The sequence below is a fragment of the Mytilus galloprovincialis genome, chromosome 2, assembly GCF_965363235.1.
Source record: "Mytilus galloprovincialis chromosome 2, xbMytGall1.hap1.1, whole genome shotgun sequence".
Taxonomy (NCBI): Eukaryota; Metazoa; Mollusca; class Bivalvia; order Mytilida; family Mytilidae; genus Mytilus; species Mytilus galloprovincialis.
Window position 1 is genome coordinate 22,468,965 of NC_134839.1, and position 19,638 is coordinate 22,488,602.

Sequence of the window (19,638 nt, forward strand, 5' to 3'; positions counted from 1 at the left end):
TATAAAGATAACAGACAGAAGATGGCAGCAAAATATTTCAGCCTTAAAAGTCTTTGTCAACAGTAAATAATGGAAGAGATATTAAAACAATGTGAACCAATGAGGCCGCTGTCGCCACTATTTGACTCTCCTTTCAAACTTGGTAGTTGTACTTTTGACCAATTCATTGTGTTTGAATATCAAATCTTTATGCCCGCGTCACACTGTTCCGATTTTTATATACGATGGACACCGCAATGCGAAAATTGTAAGTTCGTACGAAGTTGGTCCCGATCTCGTTAAAATACCAAAAAGTGACCGAAGCAAGTACGATGAATAACGAAAAATGAACTTACATTTAGCTGGATTTATTGCCGTCGTAGTTCCATCTTGTCGCCTTCGTACTTTTATTCGATGGCAACACGACGGGATTACGAGGTCTTCACGAAGTCGTGTTGCCATCGTAAAACCTTCGTGTAGCTTCGTGATTCATTCGTGTAGACATCGTAATGTCAAAACTGCCCGATGGAAACGATGGAAACACGAATGCAATACGATGTTCAAAGATGCATTCCCGGTGACATTACAATAGTGATGATGGTGATACGAACTCGATACGAACCCTCAACATCGGACGCACCTTCGGGGATTTTTTAACATGTTGAAAAATTTAGAACCATTCCCGAAGTTGTCCTCGAAGGCTAGAAAAAGTTGCCGATGGTTCTAAGATGGTTAAAGATGGCACTACGAATAGCCAGATCTGGATACGATCAGTCCCGATTTTGAAAATTTCCATAATCGTGTTGCCATCGGCGTAAAAATCGGGACAGTGTGACGCGGGCATTACGGTCTACCAACTCGTGATGGCATCCCTAAAATTTACACACAGAAGCAGTGATTCGGTAATGCCCGAGTCACACTGTCCCGATTTTTATATACGATGGACACCCGAATGCGAAAATTGTAAGTTCGTACGAAGTTGGTCCCGATCTCGTTAAAATACAAAAAAGTGAACGACGCAAGTACGATGAATAACGAAGTATATACGAGGGTGCCGAAAGTATATACGATAGCAAAAGATGGACATACGAAGGTTAACCGAAGACGGTATTTGAGCTTCATATCTCAGCCGAAGCCTACAAGATGGATCACGAAGGCTACACGATGGATTACGATGATGGCGCGATGGCCATACGATGTCTAAAAGACGTCGTGTACAGCTTACGATGCATTTAAATTATATGCCGAAGGCATCACGCGTTTTAAATTGTTTGATCAGTATTGAATATATATTATATTGTACATTTAATTTTTGGTTTAATCATAAGAGGAAGACCGTGGGTATTTCCAGTTACTGAATAATTTGGTTGATTTCTAAAAAAATAGTTTATGTATCAAATATGCGTATTCAATTTACCATTTTCTGCATGTGTCATATACAAATATAGTGTCCATATTTGTCCCCAATATGTTACATACCAGGGGATGCCACGCTCGGATTTGCCTTGTTTGAACTGTAAAAAGTGTGCACTAGTCTGAATAATCACCCATAATTATGCCCATGTTTACTGATCTATCTTAAAGGTAAGGTAATGGGTTCGTTGATCCCTTTTATTCAAAAAGAGCTCTTTCCTGGAGAATATCATAATAATATAGACTAAAGGAAGGATGTGGGGAAAGCAACAAATGCGGCAAAATATGACATATAGAAAACAAAATGTTTATGGAGTAAACATTCGTGTGACAACAACTCAGACGATACATAAAAAATCAGAATAATGAAGAAAAAGTTGGTTACCCTATATACGTGTACCTGCAGTGTTGGTAAACGAGGTGCGTTTATGATTTTTATTATGTTATTTGATATGAAAAATTGACAAAAAATAATATTTTATTTGTAAAAGAAAATCCTGAGCCTGTAATAGCTGCTCTTCTTGTTCCATTTGAATTAATAGAAACAACGCTGTCGACTTTCTTGTTCTCATAGAATCATATGATATGAGGTCCATGTTTTGTGAACGTCTTTCTTAACTGTCGTATTAGACTGACCAGTGCATATCGCGCATGGCACTTTAAATGAATTTAAGCGCGAAAATTAACTTACATTTAGCTGGATTTATTGCCGTCGTAGTTCCATCTTGTCACCTTCGTACTTTTATTCGATGGCATCACGACGGGATTACGAGGTCTTCACGAAGTCGTGTTGCCATCGTAAGACCTTCGGTTAGCTTCGTGATTCATTCGTGTAGACATCGTAATGTCAAAACTGCCCGATGGAAACGACGGAAACACGAATGCAATACGATGTTCAAAGATGCATTCCCGGTGACATCACGATGGTGAGGATGGTGATACGAACTCAATACGAACCATAAACATCGGACGCACCTTCGGGGATTTTTTAACATGTTAAAAAATTTAGAACCCTTCCCGAAGTTGTCCCCGAAGGCTAGAAAAAGTGGCTTATGGTTCTACGATGGTTAAAGATGACACTACGAATAGCCCGATCTGGATACGATCAGTCCCGATTTTGAAAATTTCCATAATCGTGTTGCCATCGGCGTAAAAATCGGGACAGTGTGACGCGGGCATAAGCCAATTCATGATGATGACTGCAAATAAGTTTAAGCTGTAGATCCTGATAGTTTAGACGTACTAGCAGATTGAATGTGAAGACAAAATTGTGTTACCAATAGTAGATTATCAAAGTTATCAAGTTCTAAAATTAAAAAAGAAACGCATCTAACAGTACATAAGAAATATTAAGTCATGTTCTTTTATTTTGACGTCCTCTAGTAAATAGGACTGAATGAAGTCACATTTATACCGGAAACTATATATCTTGAAATAATTTCGAATGTCTCATCTTCTGAATTGTTTTAACAAAGAACACCTCATTTGTGTTTCTAAACAAAACAAGTTGTGTAATTAAAAAAATGAAAACATTGTTATGGCACATTTAGACCAATTCAACAGATAATTAATGGACAAAAAAGATATAGTTTCCTTTCGTGCAATTAGTCTTTGTACAAAACATCCTATACATTAATGTCTTTATGTTTTAATGTAGTAGCTTTGTCATAAATATCTGTACATCATACTGTTATTGAAAATATCTTCAGCATAAGGGACGACATCAAAAGATCGATGTAGGATAAAAAACTTAAATCGAATAGTTTGGGGTGGGGGGGGGGGTCAACATTGCTGCAAGTTTTGTTAATCTAAAATCGATTTTACATATATCCATATAGGTAAATCAATTTTTCCCAAATTAAGTTAAGAAGGGGGGTAGGGGGGGGGGGGGTCAGCGAAAAAACTATGTGAATTAAGTTTTTTATCCTACATTGAACTTTTGATGTCGTCCCTTTAAACGACGGTGAAACAGGTGCAGACACTGCTATAATCACTCTTCACGAACTACTAATGCAATACTAATTTATGTTGGGGTTTATCTTAGTCAATACTTAGTGTTGTTTGTAAGAATAATGTAGGCTTTTATTCTTTTGTCATGGTTTTGTCGATATTTCTGCAGGTTATACTTTTACTTTTTTGTGTTTTCCTGGATTAGTTGATCGGTTATCGTAATTGTACTGATTATATAAAAGAGTATAAAATATAAGGACGGCATTTACAATTGCAAACACTAAGCATTGCTAATTGTTGGTTGTCCTTGTAAAGCCTTGTTTCTTCTCATGCATTACTAACATAGTATTAAAAATCATGTCTAAAACATAATGTATTAAGACTTTCCAAAATACAAAAAAAAATCCCAAATTTCTAAGAGAAAACTTGAAAAAATCATCCATATAAACATTTATTTAAACCGATAACCAAATAATGAGATGCACAAATGAACTAGAAACCTGGAGTTATAAATAGTAAATAAATCTCAGTATAAACCAAGTGATCGCAGGTGCTCAGGAAGAGCGTTGTACCCGTCTTTTAGGTAATTGCAATTACAAATTTACTGAACTTATTGCAAGTACAAATTTACTGAACTTACTGAGAGTATTTCAATGATGTCATTTATAAACGGTGATCAAGGCTACGACAATTGTGACATTTCCGTGGTCATTTGAATTAAAAAAAAAATGAGTTTACCTCAAAATTGTGCTTCCTGGTGGTCATTGCTTAAATATTTCAGTCTTTTGACATACGCTGCTATTAATTGCTGATAATTAAGTTATTGTTTTTCAGTTGTTTTTTTTTTTATAACTAACTACACATGATTGTTTTACATTTCGTCATCTCGAGGATTTGTTTCATTTTGGTCCTGATTTTAGATGGCCGTACAATGACCTAACCATGCTAACATTGATGTCATTTCAAGTAGTTTTTTCTCATGCTTGTCTTCCTATTGGCAATCATATCAAATCTTCTTTTTTTTATTCTAATCAGGGTGCATCTCAGTTTTCTGTTGTTTTTTTTTTTATTGTTCATTTTTGGCTGTAGATTACCATCATTCGCCGGGATACGTACTACTGGGTGTCACGGGTTTGTTCACAGGCACTTGTCTCTGGAAAAAAATCATATGTACCGTATTTTTCCGGAGACCGTTGAAGTGTCTCTAAAGTTTTTTTTTTAAAAAAAACTTTATGCACAGGCACTTTTCTCTGAAAATTCTATATACTGTTACTAATAGGTAAATATATATATAAATTTCTTTTTCAAAGCCAAGCCAAAAGTGCCTGTGTGTTTAGATATTTCAAGGCATCATACTACTGCATGGGGTATCGATCAGCTTTCCGATAATCATGAGAATATAACACATAATATATAACTTGGTATATAGGCGATTTTTTTTTTTAGAACTGTGAAAAGTCTGTGGGTTTGTTGAACTGATGAAGCATATCCGAGCATTTTTGTTTTATTTCCTTTAAACTTTTGCATTATGCCTAACTTACGTCAGTAAATCGGAATAAACACATTCCCTTATACGTTGAAAATTCTCTAATCGTATGTTATACCAGGAACATATATATTAACTGTTGTTAATCTTGTTAGATACTGTTCCCAGGTTATACTGAATTGTTCATGACTCCAAGCGCGTTTTTGTTTTTGTGAAGTATAACACGGAAATTTAACTTATCCTTTCGGTGATTGCTTCGAAATGAATATTTGAAATGAAGTCCTACATAAAATAAAAATATAATTCATTATTTGATACAATGAATATTATAAAAACAATAAAAAAGATGAGTTTTGCAGAGTTTGTTTTTTGGATTGAAATAGGTTAATGTATTTATTGCATCCTATTTTTTTATTATGGAGAGCATCAAGCATTTTATATAACAAAAATGGCTGCGCCCATGAGAAAAACTTTTCACAGAAAATTTCACAGTTTATTAAAAGATAAATCGCAAATTTGGCAAACTAATAAAGACAATTTTTCAAAGATACAAAACAGATCATTTCAAACAAGATCAAAATTCTTCCCAATCAGAATATCATTAAAAGGTGGAATTCTTGGCACTCTGACGGTTGCTGGAGCAGTCACCTTGGGAAACTTGGCTCAGAAAAGTATTAGGGTACATGCAGCTGTCAATGAGAGACTCCAATTGAAGCCTTCAAGAGAAGTATGTAACTATTTCGCACATTTCCTTGTGTTCCCTGCACATTGGAATGTATTCAAACACTAGTGACAAGGGTTACTCTGTTACTGTGTTGAAAGCCTTCGAGTCCAAGGCTCTTATAATGAGACAGGCATTACCTTTGAAAGGGGATGAAGTCTGTATGAATTATTTTTTGTAACTTCAAAATTTGTTAAAAAAAACCCGGAAATACTGTAACTTTTCCGATTTTGGTTCTGTTGTTAAGGATTTTACTTGTGATGTTATTTAAGTTATGACATCATGTTCAATGTAAGAAACGCGATCATCAGGTAACGTTTATTCATATCAAAAACAAAGAATTATTAAATTTGAAATTGGTATTGTGTTCCTTCGAGTTCCTATATTTTACTAGACTACTCAAAGTCTCATGACAACAAGACTGGAAGAAGGAAGTAGATTTCTGCGTTCTGCGCAAATGCGGGAATTAAAAAAAGCGACAAAAAAAAGTTAACGATTTTGAGTTCATTAGTAAATTTTTATTGATTTTTCTACTGTAAACTAGTAGGGGACTTTGTCCCCATATGAATCTGGGTCCTCTCGTCCTGATTCATGTTCGCTCTAGTATCTGTTCGCCCAGGGTCCATTCGCCCTGATTTTCATTTGTTTTCTTATTGTTGTCTAGTTGCATAATGTTCATTGTATGTTAAAGTTTGTTGAAAAGAACAACAAATATTAGTAATGCTGCAACCAATTTATAATTTTCCTTTTGATTTGCATAGAAGGATACAATATAATTATCTTACTTGATATTTGTTAACTAAACATATATAATAATTCTGTTCAGTTGATTAATGCTGTTTTACTGAGACTTGGCACTACATTTGTAATATGATGCAGGCATTACCTGTGAATGGGGACGAAGTCTGTATGAATTATTTTTTTTTGTAACTTAAATGTAAATATTTGTTAAAAAAAGAAACGGAAATACTGTAATTTTTCTGATTTTGGTTCTGTTGGTAGGGATTTTACTTGTGACATTATTTAAGTTATGATGTCATGTTAAATGTAAACAAAGAAATGCAATGCATCAGGTAGCGTTTATTAAAAGACAAAGAATTATTAAAAATGAAATATTGGTATTGTGTTCCTTGAGGTCCTATATTGTACTAGACTACTCCAAGTCTCACGACAACAAGACTTGAAGAAGGAAGTAGATTTCTGCGTTCTGCTCAAATGCAGGAATAAAAAAAAGCGACCAAAAAAAGTTAACGATTTTGAGTTCATAAGTACACTGAAAATTACGATTTTGGTTTTTTTGTTAATTTTTCTACTGTAATAGGGGACTTTGTCCCCATAAAATGCAATATAGACAAAGTAATGAATAAACTTAAAAAACCTTTTCATTATTTACAAATCGTACATCATTGTTTTTATCAATTCCAAGTTGGTAGCATGTTTAGTGATGCATTTGTTCGATAATGTTTGAGTCATAGATTTAAGTCCAAATTTATCTTCTAACAACATGAACAATGGTCCATAAAAGAAAATAATTGTTAAGAAAAAATATTTAAAGCAAGAAAAATGTCTGACTTAAATCTTTATCCTCCAACTTGACAGGAATGACCCAATAAACTTATTGTTGATGAATCCTATGACAGTGTGTTCTATGGCAGATGCAGAAGTGATGATTTCATATTGCAATTTTAATTTCATAAATTAAAAACTTATATGTAAATATACTTGACATGTCCTTTAGGATTACTTTTTCTCATTGATATCTAACTTGCTCCCCAACCAGAAGTTAAAAATCAAGTATTCAGGTGTAGAAAAAGAAAATTGATGTAGCAAGAACCTTGTACATACATGTATGTACAAAAAACAGGTAATCATTTTAAGGAAATCAATGCATTGCAACTTTCATCATCTATAAATTCATGTATTATGTAATCATGGCAATTCTTTTTTGTTTTAAATAGTTACAAAATGTATTGTTTTATTTTTGTTGTTAACCCTTGTTGATGACATTATGTAGATATATGTGTAGTAATTGAATTACTGTCAGGTGCGTAGCTAGGCAATTTTGATGTGTACGCAATGCTGGAGAAGGAAGTCATACAGTATGGGGTCTGGGGGCCCCAGAAGCTCTGTGGTAAATGGTGCAAAATCCTGTATTTTCGCAATTTCCGAGGACTTAAAATGACCTCACAGAAATCTTACTTTCAGGAGAAACAAGTCAACTTTGGAAATAAATAGAATGAAATTCAAAACAGTGTGGCTGTGGCCATTGATTGACACATTAAATTCATCCATTGACTGGGACAATTTAGGTGAACGTTTGTAATCAGAGAAAAACAAAGAAACCCGTACTGTTGGTTTAACAATTTGTTTTTTTTTTCTTCTTATGTGTAGTGGGTTAAAATTAGATATATTTTATTTGTTACCTAATCATGCTGAACCCACTTTACATAAGAAAACAAACTAATTTCTAAGCCAACACTGTGCAACTTCAATGTTATTTTTTATTGAAAAAATACATAAATAAAAATTTGAATCACATATCTTCATGTTTTATTTTATGAGGGAACAAGCAGTGTTTTTCAGCTTTTTTTTCTCTCTCAAAGTTAATTCTGAAAAAATCAATGCCCATTTCCTTTCTTTTTTTCTAATAAAGATGTCCAAAATTGTGTCTGCTTTAAAAAAAATTCTCTGTATATTTTTAAAAGACCGATTCCAGATAAACGGTTTGTTTTCATTGTATTTATCAAGTAGGTCTTCACTCTTCTCAGGGTACTAAAAGATTGTTCTGCCGTTGCCGTCGAGACCGGCATACATGCTAATACATTAAGTATCTGAAAGATTCACAGGTATAAATTTTATTTCATCAGTTATTTTGGAATCTTCAGAAAAGATGTCAGGGTAAGGAGACATAGAAGACGTGACAATTGTGTTTCGACACACGGAGGACTCAGCCATTTTAAATTGTTTGCATCAGCAACAGAATCACGATGCTGGTTTCTTAAATTAATAGGGAAGACTAGTTTTCAGAACGGAATATAGCTACAAAGTGATCATTTACATATTTGTATATTTTTTTTATTAACTTCATTACTTTAGTTTTATTTTTACTTACTAGATTTACCATATTTTTATTTTTTTGAAATTTTCGATGTGTACGCAACTGCGTTTTTGCGTACGGGTTGCTACGCGCCTGACTGTAATTCAAAGAAGGAAATTAAATTTATTCACAAGACCGCAAGACTGTTTCGAACAGATTTATATTATTAAAAAAATCTTGAAAGTTCTCAATCCTGAAAACAAATCAAGTCAACTGACTTGTCACACATTAGATGTTTATATATATAATGATATAAGGACATGTTTCTCTTCTTACAGGTTAGAGTACCAGAAGCAGACTATGGGTTGAAGCTGACAATGTACCAGTTTACAAGCTGTCCATTTTGTTGTAAACTGAGGTCAGTTCTGGATTACTATGGATTTTCCTATGACATCATTGAAGTTAACTCTGTGAATAAAAAGCAGATAAAATGGTCAGATTATAAGAAAGTACCAATCCTTGTATGTGAGGATGTTGGAAAGAATGGCTTTTTAGTAAGTTCTTGAATTAATTTTATTATATTTTTATTCCAATTTTGGAATAATCAATCAAATTATTAATTTTAGGAATAACAATTCAACTTAACTTTTCCAAGATATTTACCTTAAAGCATGCCAAATGGAAAAAAAAAAGTTACTTTATTAATTTTATACACTCAAAGGCCATTTTCTAAATTTGCCTTTCTCAGGAATGTTAAAAGCCCTAAAGTTGCAAAGCACATGAACATTATGAAGAGCTTCATTTTTTGTACATGTGTACATATAGTATAAAAAAAATTCAATCCATTTAATGTCAACTTTAAGTTAGCGGGAGGAAGTTTGAACCATGGCCTGTACATTTATCTAATAGTTTCTAAAAAGTTTATTTTTAGGCCACACAATTTAATTTCTTGTTCTACGCATTTTTGGACTCCAAAATTTGGGGCGAGCGAGCGATTTGAAAATTTTAATAAAAAAATATTTAATTTGCAAATTTTTGAGGCAAAGCTTGAAAAGTACAGGCGAGCAATTATATTTTTTTTGGCAAACATAAAATAGTAGGTTTTGACAATAATAAAACTTGATTTATAACTTGTATCCAGGTGTAATGATAAGTCGTTATCCTAAGGCTATTTTTTTCTTATTTTTTTTCTGTACACTTAGCTTTCATTTTTTATTACCATGCATTGTCAAGCTTGGTAACTCATAATTATTTGTCAGTAACTAAATGTACGATGCTGTCCTATACTGAACCTTCTGACCTTGTTTGTTTACATTTAAATTTCAATGGCGTCAAAATCACGTGATGTCAATTCGTTCTACCCAATCAAATTGCTCTACTGTCAATTAGGTCATTTTCCAGTCTACGGCAATTACGTTATTTCTTTGTGGGATATTGCTTCAAAATAGTTTGCAATAATTTTGGGTTTTATTCAACAGGAAAACTCTTTTTTTGCCATCCCTTTTGACATCAATGGAATTCTGTATGAATATTTATCTACAGTCATGATGGTCAGGGCCCGTATGCATAAAGCTACTTAAGTTAAGATTTTCCTTAGTAAATACTTAAGTTAAGGAAACTCCGCCCTTTTTATCTAAGTGGTATGCATAAAAAATCTTAAACTAAGTATTTCCTAAGTAAAATCTTAGTTGTTTTAAGTCACGCCCACAAAACTTAAGTGGTATGCATAAAACTCCTTATACTAAGGAAACGCCTAAGACAACACTTAAGTCTAAGGTACCTATAGAGCTACCTTAAATTTTAAAAAATAGTTAAAAATCAGTCGAAAGTATGCGTTTTTGGCAGAACATTAATAGGTTACCTACAATTTAATTGATTAAATAACTATATCAGTAATAAAATACTAATTATTCGTTTAGTTATTGCTAAATATTAACGACCGTCGTAATTTTCTTCAAATCACGTATAAACAACAAATCAAGAGATAACAGTGGGTAGTTATATATACTATTTCCCAATCTCGTTGTTATGTATACCGAAAAGTACTCAGTTTTACACTCATGCAATTCATGGTAACTTTTTTTTCTTTTGTTAAACCTGTACGTGTGCACATTTTCTTTTTAAATTGTTAAAATACACCGCGCGGTGTCAATTGTCTCACCGTAAGTTAAAACCGAATTAAGGAATGAAGAGAGAGCATGCAAAACCAAATTTCATTTATGTGTGTGTGGGTTTTTTTGTTTTGTTTTTTTAGGGGGGGGGGGGGGGGGGTCATTTGAATTTTCAATTTAGTTTTATTCTAAAGATGTAGGACATAACATAATATTTTTTCACTTACAGGGACAAAATCGAAAAGTTTTAAGAAGTACCCAGAGGTGGATTTTTTTCATAAGGGGAAGGGGGAAGCATGGACCTCTATTTTGTTGAAACAATTAGGTTGATTGTTTAGAATCACTGTTAAGGTAGTCAGCAGTCCCTAATTCTACACCCCATGGAAGTCCACGTTTATATAAGGTACTTATGATACCGTACTCGTATTAAATTATTTTTTCATATATCCTTGTATATTCAGTGAGATATATTGCGGTTTCGAAAATATTGCTAAGTACGTTAAGATGTTGAGAATATACTTACTGTAATAATTTGTTTTAGTAAAGACTGTAGGAGTTTTGAAAAATGCCTTAGTTTGTATATGGATTTCTGGAGAAAAAAATTGTACCCTCTCCCTTTTTTTTCTGTAAAAGGGAAGTGATAAAAATGTTAATTTGACATCAAAATAGATTTTTTTTAAACCATAAGCAAATGTAAGAAAGGGGTCTGGAAAGGGAGATGGCAGTGCATAATAAGTTGAACGATTAGTAAACATTTTATTCAAAAAAGTGTTTTGTAAAATTATTTATTACCATGTGCTTACAATGCTACACTCAGTCTTGTGCTACGCCACTGAAACCTTGATCAAGCTTTGTTAGAGTTTAAAACATATTGTTGTTTCCAGAAAATATTACGCCAATGAAAGATACTTAAAGATTAAGTAGAAGAAAGTTTTGGATTACCGAAATACATCAACCTTAAAAAGCGTTGTCTTATATGCGCCAATTGTTCATCATTATACTATGTTACGTTCTATTGAATTGTTTTACATACCAATATCAATTAACGCCACCTCTTTAAAATAAAAGCATGCGTTGATCAATAAATTTAAATAATTATAACAAACTTTTACACGGATGAGTACATGTGATGATAATATATATACGGTAACTAGAGAAAGGTTCCGATTTAAGTATTCCTTAGTTAAGTGAAGACTTAAGTAAGTTTATGCATACCACTTAAGAATTTTACTTAACTAAGGAAATTCTTAGTGGAATCTAAGTTTAAGGAATACTTAAGTTAAGATGTTTTATGCATACGGCCCCAGAATATCGATCTTTTTATAATGAATAAAAAGAAAATTCTATGAAAAATAAATGTAAATTATTTTTCATTAACCTACTCTATATTCCTGTACAAAATTATGGCATGGGCATCGTTTTTTCAATTAGTTTTCCTTTCATTTTGGTTGGGCTTAAAGCCTTTTTTCGCGGGAAAATCGCGAAAGACGTAAGGAGCATGTCATTTGAAAATTCCTAAAAATACGATTTGCTTGACCTGTATTGCCTGCCACAAGATTGATGACGCTGAATGGAATGTACACAAAGCAATGGAGGCCGGAAGTGGGATTTTGTGAAGTTCTAGAATGTTTTTAGACATTCGGAAGTCGGGATTGAAACGGGCATTAGAAATTTGGCATTTTTTAGCAATAATTGAGAACAACAATGAAAACTTACCTTCAGAAATGTTTTTTTATTCAAAAGTGCAGAAAAAACGTATTCTACATTGTTTTTCTACGCCGGAAGTAGCGTAGTGACGTCAATGCGGAGTTTGATCAGTGAAAACAGGGATTCATTGTTTTCCCTTTTATTGTTCTAATTTTCTCACAATTAAACAACAGCTTGGGTGAGGGCTTCATTGTTTTTTTAAGAAAAAACAGCAATAACTACCTGTAATTAAATAGTTAAAACAACAAAAATGTTAATTATGTTATTCATAAAAGTTAAATTGAAAAGACTAATCAAAACATTGGTCATATATATTGAGACAACTTTCAACAATAAATTTATGAATTAATTTTTAACGATGTAACGAATGAATCTATCCAACCTCAAAAATAATTTAAAAAATAGAGGGATCATTTATACATTTTTATAATTATTTCTTTATTGGATGCCGAATTGACTTTAAATGGGTGCCGATTTGACTAGATGCCGATTTAACCAGGTGCCGATTTGACTTTTTCTTTGGGTGCCGATTTGACCAGGTGCCGATTTGACTTGTACCCATCAGTTTGTGGGCAACCCCTTAATGTTATAAATATCCCTTTTACATGTTTTATGAGGAATCAATATAAGTTATAAACTTATAATATATTTGTTTGTACAAAAGGGCTCATATTTTCTCAAAGAACTATATATCTATCTAGTATTAAACATGTCCAAGAATTTTGTAATATTCCTGGACTTTAACCATGTTAAATTAACACATTTACTTTAACAGTTTAATATTATTCAAAATAAGTGGACCCCTCTTTTAGAAAAAGTTGTTTAAAATATGATGTAACTCTCCTCTTTTGGGTACAAAATTCTAAGTTTTCAAAGGTTTTGTATAGAAGAACTATACAAATCCTTGGTATTTCTATTTTCTTTTCTACATCAGTAAAATGACCCCTTGTCTGAGGGAGGGTTGTTCTCAACCTGACAATAAGGCAGCAACCATTTGATTTTCTGGGGGGGGGGGGGGGGGCTATGGTTTTTTTTGGAAAAAAAAATTTGTTTCCAGTTTTTGGAGAAAAAAATAATTTGTTTTTGACCCTGAGAAAAAAAATTGTTTGTTTCACCCTTAGCTGGCACTATATGTAATGTTAAAATTGAAAGAAAAAAATTGTTTTCATCTTGTCGCCAAAAAAAATAGATTTTTTTTCGCCTTTGGCGAAAAAAAAAGTTTGCGTAGAAAAAAAAACCATAGCCCCCCCCCCAGAAAATCAAATGGTTGCTGCCTAACAAACACAGGTCAAAGTACGGACTTTTACACAGGGCTTTGATACAGACCAAACAGCATGCTATAAAGGATCCCAAAATTATTAGCGTACACAATTCGAACAGGAAAACCAACGATCTAATTTATATATCCAAACGGGAAAATACCAATGAACAACATCAACAAACGATAACTGCTGAACAACAGGCCCCTGGATCAATCAGGACAGGTGCATAAACATGCAGCGGCTATAAAGTTCTGTTTTGCCAGCATATAATATAATTGTAGTTGAAGGCAAATCCTTCAGAAGTTCTTTGTACTTTATTCTAACAACGAACATTTTTTGATAGGGAATATAAGTAAGGGGGAAAGAAACCAATGTTGATATCTTTTTATAATATTTACAAAAAAAAACGGTGCGGGAAACAGACATGATTACATTTCCGGATGCGGGAAGCGGGAATATAAAAAAAATAAAATAAATCTGTTTTGAAAAAAATAGGTGCGGGCGGGTCCGTCGAACAAGGAATCAAATTGGTGTGGCCTTAGAAAAAACTATACATTTCTCTGTGTTTGTATTTCATATTGTGTACAGTTCATGCATCAGATGATCTGCACAAAAGTTATATAACCAAGATTTTCTGCCTTGCAACTGGTTTTAGCTTATATCGTATATATCTAAGTTTTTTAAATGCATAAAATAATAAATAACAAATTTGATTTCATAAATCACATAAATGATGGCTGGGTATAAAAAAAAATCGTCAATCCAATCTTTAATATATCTTTCAAACGAAATTATGTTCATTATGAATAATCAGAGTCTTTCTGTGATGTGGGGTAGTACATGTAATGATACATTTATATGTTGATATGATAGCTACAGCTATCCATTTATACAAATAAATAAAAAGACTTCAAAAATATGGATACCTCTAAATTATATATGCCTTTTTTATTTTTATAATTTCAGCAACTGAATGATTCCACTGTGATAATAAGTATTCTACAATCATATCTCCTAGACAGATCACAGAGTCTGGAGAAATTAGCCTCATATTACCCAGCACTGGAAGGACAAGACGAGAAAGGGAAGAAAACTGTTGAGTTTCAAAATAAATATTTTCTCATGTATCAGCAAGCTGAACTCACAGATAACAGAACCAAAGAACAATATGAGTAAGACAATTTTACAATTTCTTACTTTATATATATTTGTGTTGGACTATGAAAAACATATATTTATTGTATTTCATGCATATAAATATTATTTGATGACACTGTTAAAAATCTTAGATAGTCTCCACTACAAAACATTTAACCTGCTTAGGCGAGTTCAACATTAAAAATTAGTTTAAAATATATCCAGTTTGAAAACTGACTTACTTCAGCCATGTCAGAAGTAATGTAAATGAAACTTTTGGAATTTATTTTCCTTTTGAAATTTAATAAGAGGATCTCTGAGAGTTGACCGATATATCCAAGTGAGCTAGAAATGAAAGGTTTTAAATGAAAAACATAAAAAGTTTTCTTTTGATCAGTTTTAATATCGATATTGAATATATAATATTCATTTGAATCATTTTGAGTTATTTGTAAAAGATAACCAGAATGTTGATACAAATGTATCAGAAATGCTATAAAGCTATGAAAAATTCTTCCAGCTTCTTTCACATATTTTAAAAGGTATCGTTTCATTGGATTTTTTGGAAAATGACGCTTCAGCGGCATTGTTCTGATACACTTGACCAGAACAACAGGAAGTCCATTATTGCCTCCGCCTACCGCACTCAGTTTCATATTTACTATTTTACAAACTAACTGGTATCTGCTTGTATTCCGCTACACTCGAACAAAGTGTTGTAGTCGGAAGGGAACCAGTTTACATACTTTATTTTATTTACAACAAAAATGTTGACCTGTCCATAGATTGGCTTGTATAGTCCGCGGTTTTACTCTCCAAAATTGGACCTTCCAGAGGGGGTGCGGACTATAGAGTACAATAAGCAAGAAATAAGAGAACAAGCTCAATTTCGCGGCGAGGTGGTTGTTTACATTCCGCCATTATTGATATTGTAGAGGGCGCTCTCATCATTTTTCAAACTTATAATTTTAACTCATCCATATTAATAAGTTATTTCTATTTAATATCAAATTAAAACTGATTAATATAAAAACTAAACCTTTCATTACAAATTTCTTGTTTCTTTTCAATGCATTTGAAATAAACTGGTATCTGCTAGATTGAAAAGATTCAAACATAGTAAAAAAGACAACCATAAACCAGCTTAGAATTTGTTAAAACTACAAATGTAATCGGTTATTGTTCATTCCGTTTTGGTGTTTCATACGACTTATGTGGTTTGTATCAGCTTAAGACCCTTCAAACATTAATGTGATAGGTATAATAAAGATTGTTTTAGAAGAGGATGGAACTGTTTTACTTTCAAAGTCGTATTATAGTGATATCTGTCATGTACGGATTTCGACTCTCACCGGTTAATTTTTTTCTTTTACATATGCTTTTTAAACTTCCTGTTTAAACATCGCAAGTTTCAAAATTGTTTTTTAAGTGAATTAAACTTATTTTAACAATCATGAAGCGTTCTAGAATCATTTTTAAGCAGTTTCTACTTCTGTTTGTTGATGGAAAACAGGTTTTCACAAGAAAATACCGCAAACGATCGCAGAGGATTTGAAATGTACAAGTCAAATTGGCACCTGGTTAACAGGTTAAATCGGCATCTAGTCAAATCGACACCTATTGGAAGTCAATTCGGCATCCAATAATATTTGTTATAATATTTTCTATTCAATTGAATAATAACTTTTACCAAGTACATAGTTAATATGCTGTTGTGTATAAAAGTAAACAACGAAGACCTTACCCAAGCTGTTGTTTTAACAAAGAGACAATTATAGAAAAATAAGATGGAAAACTATGAGTCCCTTTCAATAAATCAAACTTTCATGCCAAATAATTAGCAAATTTAAGGTGTTTTTTTTTTTTAGGAAAGTTTATACAGCATTAAACCAACAATCCTGTAAAATGCTCAACTGGTTAAAAAATGCATAAAGAATATCCAATACCTCATATATATGATTAAAAATACACATTTAGTTGAGAAAAATAAATATACATGTATGCAAAATGTACATGAACCCCCAAAAATGTGAAAGTTAATATTTTTGGACAATCCCTTCCTTAGGTATTTAACTCTTTTTACTTTTAAAAATACTGAACAAAATTAAAGGTGTCGATTTAACCAGGTGCCGATTTGACTATACCGGGTGCCAATTTAACCAGGTGCCGGTTTGACTAGAATTCTTTGAAATTACCTGAGTTTCATTAGACCTTTGATAACTGTAACAAAAAGATTATTTACCTAAAATTTTGTGGGGAGAAGGGGGTTCAGACTATGTACCAGAGAGAAATACACAAGCCTTTCTACGGTATTTAATTTATTTGTACAATTGAGGTAGTCTTGACCTATTCATTTGTCTTAAAAAAAAAACAGCCAGTTGTCATCTTCACTTCACACACACACATATACGAATGTCAATTATATGCTTACGAGACATGTTGCATTGTTAAACTAATTAAGGTATGTGAAAATCAGGACTTGCATAAAAAATATCCCAATATTAGAGACAGTGGCATCATTTTTCCTCAAAGCTTTCAGCTTTTTGATGTTGAAATACTAATATTCTGTAGTTCGGAATTAACACTTTGTAAACATCGTTTATTTTTTCACCTGATAAAAAGGAATTAAATTAACAAACTTTTTTAAAATTTTTTGAACAGGGAGGAAAGGAAGTGGAGAAGATGGACAGATTCTGATCTTGTGCACATGCTGTCTCCTAATGTATATCGTACCCCCAGCGAATCCTTAGAGACATTCAGACATTTTGACAAAGTTGGTGAATGGGAGAAGAATTTCAGTAGTTGGGAGAGAACAGTTGTTATCTATGTAGGAGCTTCTGTTATGTGGGTGATGGGGAAAATCATCAAAAGAAAGTAAGAACAAACAAATAGTCTTTATCTTTTACATGCTTTTAGATTCGCCTATAATATTACATGTATTAGATTTTTCTTTTCCATCGGTTGAATGGGTAAATATAAAAAAGAAGATGTGGTATGATTGCCAATGAGACAACTATCCACAAAAGACCAAAATGACACAGACATTAACAACTATAGGTCATCCTACTTTTATATGTCTAATTAGTAAATATATATGTATGTTACTGCTTATCCACTCTAATATTTCATTGGATTCTACTTTCTGATTATCTGCCATGCTTGCTGTTGGGTGTAAGTCAAGGATCTATGTTGAAGATCATACTTGGACCTGTAATGGTTTACTTTTACAAGTTCAACTTGTCAGGAGAGTTTAAGAAAGTTATTAAAATTCTAAAACTTTAACCACAGAGTGAATGTCATGTTAGCTGGCAGAAAAACTAAGTCGATTTATCAGTCGAAAAGGGATAAACAGGATTTTTTTTTACAAAATTTTCTTCTGGATACTATTCTATGATCCCTCCCGTTAAAATTTGAAATCTTCCGCTTTTTGAAAATGTCAATCTCGAAAAAATTTCAGTAGACATTTCTGTTTACAAAATAGAAACAGACAGGGAAAAAGTCTGAGAAACTCTACAATGATATGGGAAAAGTCCGAGAAAAACGGAAGTTTACTGTAATGGAATTTGTGTCAAAAAGGTAAATAGGAAAATAGCCTCGAGTAATCAATGAAGGTGTTAAGAATTAGACTGTATATACAACAATAAAAGATGATTGGCATTTACCTAGTAATCAACTAGCTAGTTTAATACACACGTCTGGATGATTAAAAGTTAAATACTGAACTATATCATGTATGTATGATGAATAAATATTTGAACCCCCCCCCCCCACCCACCCCCCCTTTATCTTCTATTTTACTAAGTAAAAAATGGCTGCAGGTGCTTGAAGGTATGGAATCATTGGGGTTTTTTTTAACAAAAAAGGAAAATATGCAGTTTAAACACACACGAAAAAAATCTTGCGTATGTCGATAAAAAGGTCTTAAAAAATCTCCAGTTATGAGGCCCAAACTCCAGCTGAAAATTTCCAAATCTTCAGTTGTGGCTTGACAACTCTGTCACATGTATAAAATTGTGACTTGGATGGAGAGTTGTCTGATAGGCACTCATACCACATATTATTATATCTTCTTATTGAAAAACAAAAGTAATGGCTAGTACTCTTTGTTATAATTTTTTTTTAGAATATAAGTAATCATTAGATGAAGGGTGTCTTATGAAGTTTTTGGAGGACATATTCATTTTTGATAGCTGATTTTTTCAGACATATATATTTAATGCATTGCAATTCTAATAATATTTATGTTTAAGTAAATAAGGTGATTATAGTATCATATATTTTCAAATAACAAATTTTTATTATTTTTTTTACTGAATAGAATCTTAAGTGATAAGTTTGTCACAAATTAAAGAACATTAAATAGTTTTACATGAAGTGTATAAGGGGTTATATAAATGAAAATGTTCTATATGGTTGAAAGAGCAATGTTGTAATTTAGATCATAACATTTGTAATACAGAAATCCCTCTAAAGGACAATTCCATTAACAAAAAGATCATACCCATGTGCCTAGGTGAAGCATTTGTCTATTACATCTTTTCATTTAAGAATCCTACTTTGAATTTATATAGACAGATTGGTGGGCTTTTAACAAGAAGATTAACTTTCTCCCTGATCCTTTCAAATATTCCTACTAAACCAGTTTTTGAGATCATGTCCTTTCCCTTGAGAACTGCCTCAATGATCTTGTGATTGCCTGCTCAGTTTAAGATATGATTGGGTGAAACCAAAGACTTTAGAATTGGTAATTATGACTCTTTATTAAGAGTCCAGCATTTTTGCATGAGAGCAATTATTGTCATTACAGATTGAGAAATGTGTGCCTCAATAGATAT

General features: G+C 32.5%; 1 protein-coding gene across 1 annotated transcript; it reads left to right on the forward strand.

Annotated features, from left to right (window-relative positions):
- Positions 1 to 5,264: 5,264 nt before the first annotated feature.
- Positions 5,265 to 17,677, forward strand: LOC143063148 (prostaglandin E synthase 2-like; the record flags this gene model as incomplete). Its single annotated transcript, XM_076235129.1, is given in 4 exon segments — positions 5,265 to 5,555; positions 8,925 to 9,140; positions 14,633 to 14,838; positions 17,465 to 17,677. Coding segments are annotated over 4 exon segments (914 nt in total), but the record flags the coding sequence as incomplete, so codon positions are not given.
- Positions 17,678 to 19,638: the final 1,961 nt, after the last annotated feature.